This window comes from Calliphora vicina, chromosome 5, assembly GCF_958450345.1.
Source record: "Calliphora vicina chromosome 5, idCalVici1.1, whole genome shotgun sequence".
NCBI classification, from domain to species: Eukaryota; Metazoa; Arthropoda; class Insecta; order Diptera; family Calliphoridae; genus Calliphora; species Calliphora vicina.
The window spans coordinates 25,573,104-25,577,469 of record NC_088784.1 but is presented as its reverse complement, the minus strand read 5'-3'; the positions used below and the strand labels follow the sequence as shown (position 1 = coordinate 25,577,469).

General features: G+C 31.7%; 1 protein-coding gene across 1 annotated transcript; it reads left to right on the top strand.

Moving 5' to 3' along the window:
* The first annotated feature begins 1,244 nt into the window (after positions 1 to 1,244).
* DCTN2-p50 (dynactin subunit 2) lies at positions 1,245 to 3,214 on the top strand. The gene is made up of 3 exons (XM_065511800.1): positions 1,245 to 1,440; positions 1,558 to 2,482; positions 2,881 to 3,214. The coding sequence occupies exons 1-3, from the start codon at positions 1,405 to 1,407 to the stop codon at positions 3,066 to 3,068; spliced, it is 1,149 nt and encodes a 382-aa protein (XP_065367872.1). The 5' UTR covers positions 1,245 to 1,404; the 3' UTR covers positions 3,069 to 3,214.
* Positions 3,215 to 4,366: the final 1,152 nt, after the last annotated feature.

Sequence of the window (4,366 nt, the reverse complement as noted above, 5' to 3'; positions counted from 1 at the left end):
ATCAAAGTTTTTCATAAATATGTTTGAATGAGCTTTAGAAAATATATTTCATTAAAACCGGTTAACCGTCATACAAAAACCGGGTTGTCAAAAAATCGAAAAGTTAAAAAAACCGAAACCGGTGGAGTTTACAAAGATGAAAAAATCGATTCACCGGTTTTGGATACTCTAATATCCATATTGTCTATATTAAGACTAGTAATCCAGATGTAGATAAAAAATAGGCCAAAAATCGAGGTTGTCCCGGTTTTTTCTTTATATCTCAGCCGATTTTCTAGATTTTAAATATCAACAGAGCCGGAAGAATTCCCGATATATTAAAAAAAATGTATTGAAAAATACATCGGGAATTCTCGATGGATTGATTACTAAGTCATAGGATATCTAATAATAGATATATATTTCAAAGTCCATTGCAACGATGTATATAAGGCTATAATTAAGTTGGACCTACAATGGGTCAAAATCGGGAAAACATTTTTTTAACCCGATTTTTTTTCATAATTTCAAAATGAAATTAAAAAAAATTTTGAAAAACTATTTTGAAAAAAAAAATTATTTTGTTTACCTAAAAATATTTAAAATTTGTATTTTAAAGTATAATTTGGTGAAGGGTATATAAAATTCGACACAGCCGAATTTAGCTCTTTTACTTGTTTTTTTTTTTTATAAAATTAACTTTTTGCAAAATCACGCTATGAAATTTTTTCTTGGATATTAATTAACATTTTTTCTTTTAAAGAAATTAAATTTAAATGATCCATTATTACATCCTACATTTAAAAAAAAAACTTCGTTGCCAATAACATGAAAAAGCTTTTTTATCTATCTTGTAAAATTTGGCTCAATCTTTCATTACAAATATTGTCCGGCTACGAGAGATGTTTTAGATGGAAAAAGGAGTTCGCGTCCGGCCAAGGGAGCATCTGCCTAAAAGTGATTAATTCAAAAAATTCGCCATCTACATACATTTATTGCAAACACTTTTTGGTTCTATGAACAAGTAGTTCGTTATAATACAATCTCACCATAGTTTTGGTGGTGGATATAAAAGTTAGGTTAATTTCAAAGTAAATTAATATTTGTGGCAGAAAATACATAATACAACATGGTTTGTGTCTTCGTTAAATACAAAATACCCCCTGACGGTTGGTAGATATAATCTAGTAGTTTCAAATATAATTAAATATCTAAATCACCCTGTTTGCTTAAGTGACATCATATCATTGTTGTTATTGTTGTACAAGACAACCAATATTTTTCGCAAACGTCAAACAAACAAAATAAATTTTTTTCACTCTTGATTGCGGCAAAAAATTTGTTTAACGCAATTATTTTGTGAAAATTGCCAGCAGTATTTATTAAAAATTGTGTTAATACAAAACGTAAACAGTGCCCCTCATAATGGCCGATCCAAAATTCGAAAATTTGCCAGGCATAGTAAGTAAATGAGTGAAAAAAGCAATTAACTTGAAAACACCAACTCATTAGTCATCTGTGAAGAAGACCAGCCTTAAATTTCTCTATTTTTTACACCTGTATTTTTTTTACCTTTAGGCTTATGACCAACCCGATGTTTATGAGACGCCCGACAATGCGGAGCAGGAAACTTCTGACTACTATGAGGAGGAGCCGGAAAATGAGGCCATTGAACGTTTGCATATTTCAACTAAAGATTCGTATAAACGTTTTCATGGCGCCAGCCTAGAGGGAAATGTGGACTTTTCCGATCGCATTGGTAGACGCCTGTGCCGTGGCTATGAGGCCACCTCGGGAGAATTTGAATTGGTGGGTATGGGTGAACGAGAGACACCAGTGCAAAAGTGCAGACGTTTGCAGTGTGAAATGAATGAATTACTGGAGGAGGTGTCTTCTTTGCAAAATGACCGCAAGTTGGTGCAAGAAGAAAAAGAATCTTATGATGCTGTGGCCACTGTTATAACCACTGCCAAAAAGGTTTTAGACTCTCTCAGACTAGAACAGGTATTGGGTAAGGAGCAGGCTCCCAGTAAAACCGATAAAGAGGTCAAGGCTCTCATCAATCAAGTTGAGGAGTATAAAACCTCAGGTGTTTTAACAGCCATACCCACTCCCGGCACTGATTTAGCGGCCTCAGCCCGTATAGCCAAGCTGGAACATCGTTTGCATCAATTGGAACAGGCTGTGGGTGCCCAACCGGAAAAGTTGAGCCGTTTAACTACATTAACTCAAAGTACCAATGTTATGGATGCTGTACGCCAGCTAAGCACAAAAGCGGCTCTGTTGCAACCGGAAAAAATCGATGCCATTGAAGAACGTTTGGGTTCTTTGGGCTCGAAAATGGATGCTATAGCGGAAAAATCTAGTGGTTCAGCTGATGAAGCGAAACGCGATCAAAAAGTTACTGATCTGTATGATATTGCTAAGAGAACCGAACCTGTGGCTGAAATTTTACCCGACATCATTGAAAGAATGCAGGCATTGGAGGCTTTACATAAATATGGTAAGAGAAAAAGGATAGTTTGGTTTAATTTAGGTTAATAAGGTTTAGAAAGTTTTAAATTTGGCGGTTTTACTATATTGAAATTTAGTCATGTTAAAATTACCTACGCCTTTTTGTAGTAGATTTATATTGAAGAAAAATTTAATCATTCAATACATTTTTAAAGCTATTTGGAATGGATTTGAATTCCAAAAAATTTTAATGATTCAATAAGGAATTAATTCTACAAAGAAATAATTCTGAAAGGAATGAATGATAATTACTATTTTTGAATAAATTTGTAATAATATCAAAATTTCTATTTTCAATTAAAAATGTAAACTACAAATATTAAATTATTTATATTTAATGCTATTTTATTTAATATTAATATATTTTTCTTTCCTCTCCCTTCACAGCCATGAATTTCGCTAAAATTATTGCTGAAATCGAAGAGAAACAAACCAACATCACCACTTCATTGGTCAATAACAAAGAACTCTTACATTCGGTACAGGAAACATTTGCACAAAATCTTGAAACCATCAACAAGGAGGTGGCCAAGGTAGAGGAACGTGTAAATACAGTAGAAGGCAGTAAAAAATAAAAAGACATTATTTGTACGTCATACTCTAAATTACTTTATTAATTACAATTTAAAAGAAATAATTTGATGAATTAATAATACAACATTTTAAGTGATTGAAAATTATTTATGAAGAAAATAAAAAATAAAAATTTACATAAATAGAAGATTTAATCACAATGGGATCAGTTTTGAATATACCCAAGTGAGCTGCTTGAAGAGTGGCTGCCCATGGAACCTAACCTATACTGTTCGGTTAAAATAATTTTTGTATGAAAACTGTCACTTTAACTATTAGTTAACACATAACCAGACTTCGTGTTAAGGGAGGTTAGGCGTAGTAAATGATTAACCTGCAGTTCGAATTAAATTTGAAAGACAGCAATATTTGACGAAAAATACATAACCACTAAATAAAATATATGTATTTAAATTGATTTTTTTTTATTTCTATTTAAGACTATATTTAGTTGAATTTTATTTGATGATGTTTGCCCTTTCAAAACACTTGTACGAGTAAACTAACCATTGTAAAGGGACTTCCGAACTTTGACAGTTGATTGTGACCATATTGTTGAAGGGAAATCTGTCTAATTGGCTGTCATTTATTCAGTTTGTTTTGCTAAATCACCTTGGACGGATATAGAGTTCAACAACACGTGCAAATGATAAAATTGTGGAATGGAAATGAAATGGCCCATTTCTGGATGAAAGGAGAACGTTGAAATTAATTAAAAAAACAGAATTTTTAAAAATAAATTAAATATGTAAAGAGAAATTGTAAAAAGGAGATATCGGTAAGAAAATATTAAGATTTGTGATTGAATTTTCAAGTTTACAAAAGTGGTGACTCTGGTAATCCTTTGATGCAGAAAATTCTCCCACTAGTTGGAAGCAAATCGGCTACTGGTTGTTTTTATTGTGTCAAAGAACAGAAACTACTTGGCCCTCTATTAGTTCCTCAACGGCTATAAATATACATACACGTGTACATAGTAAGTACCCATCAAAAAATTACTTGACAAAGAAGTAGTTTAAGCATGGGTTCAAGTGATAACGAAGTAGTTCGATTTAAGTAAAACATGCGTGATTTTTACATTTTCATCATTTAAAAGATTGCATAAAATCAGTGCAAGTTTGATGAATTGACTACAGTTTGTCATTGGTGAAACAAATACATATATTGTCATATGTATTGCTGAAGTTATTTTAAAGATTTGTTAAAGTAATCAAAAGCACAACGAATTTTTTTTCAAATCATTTTGTAAATGATAAAAGCAAAACAAAATCAAATCTGAATGAAAAAAAAATATTTTAAT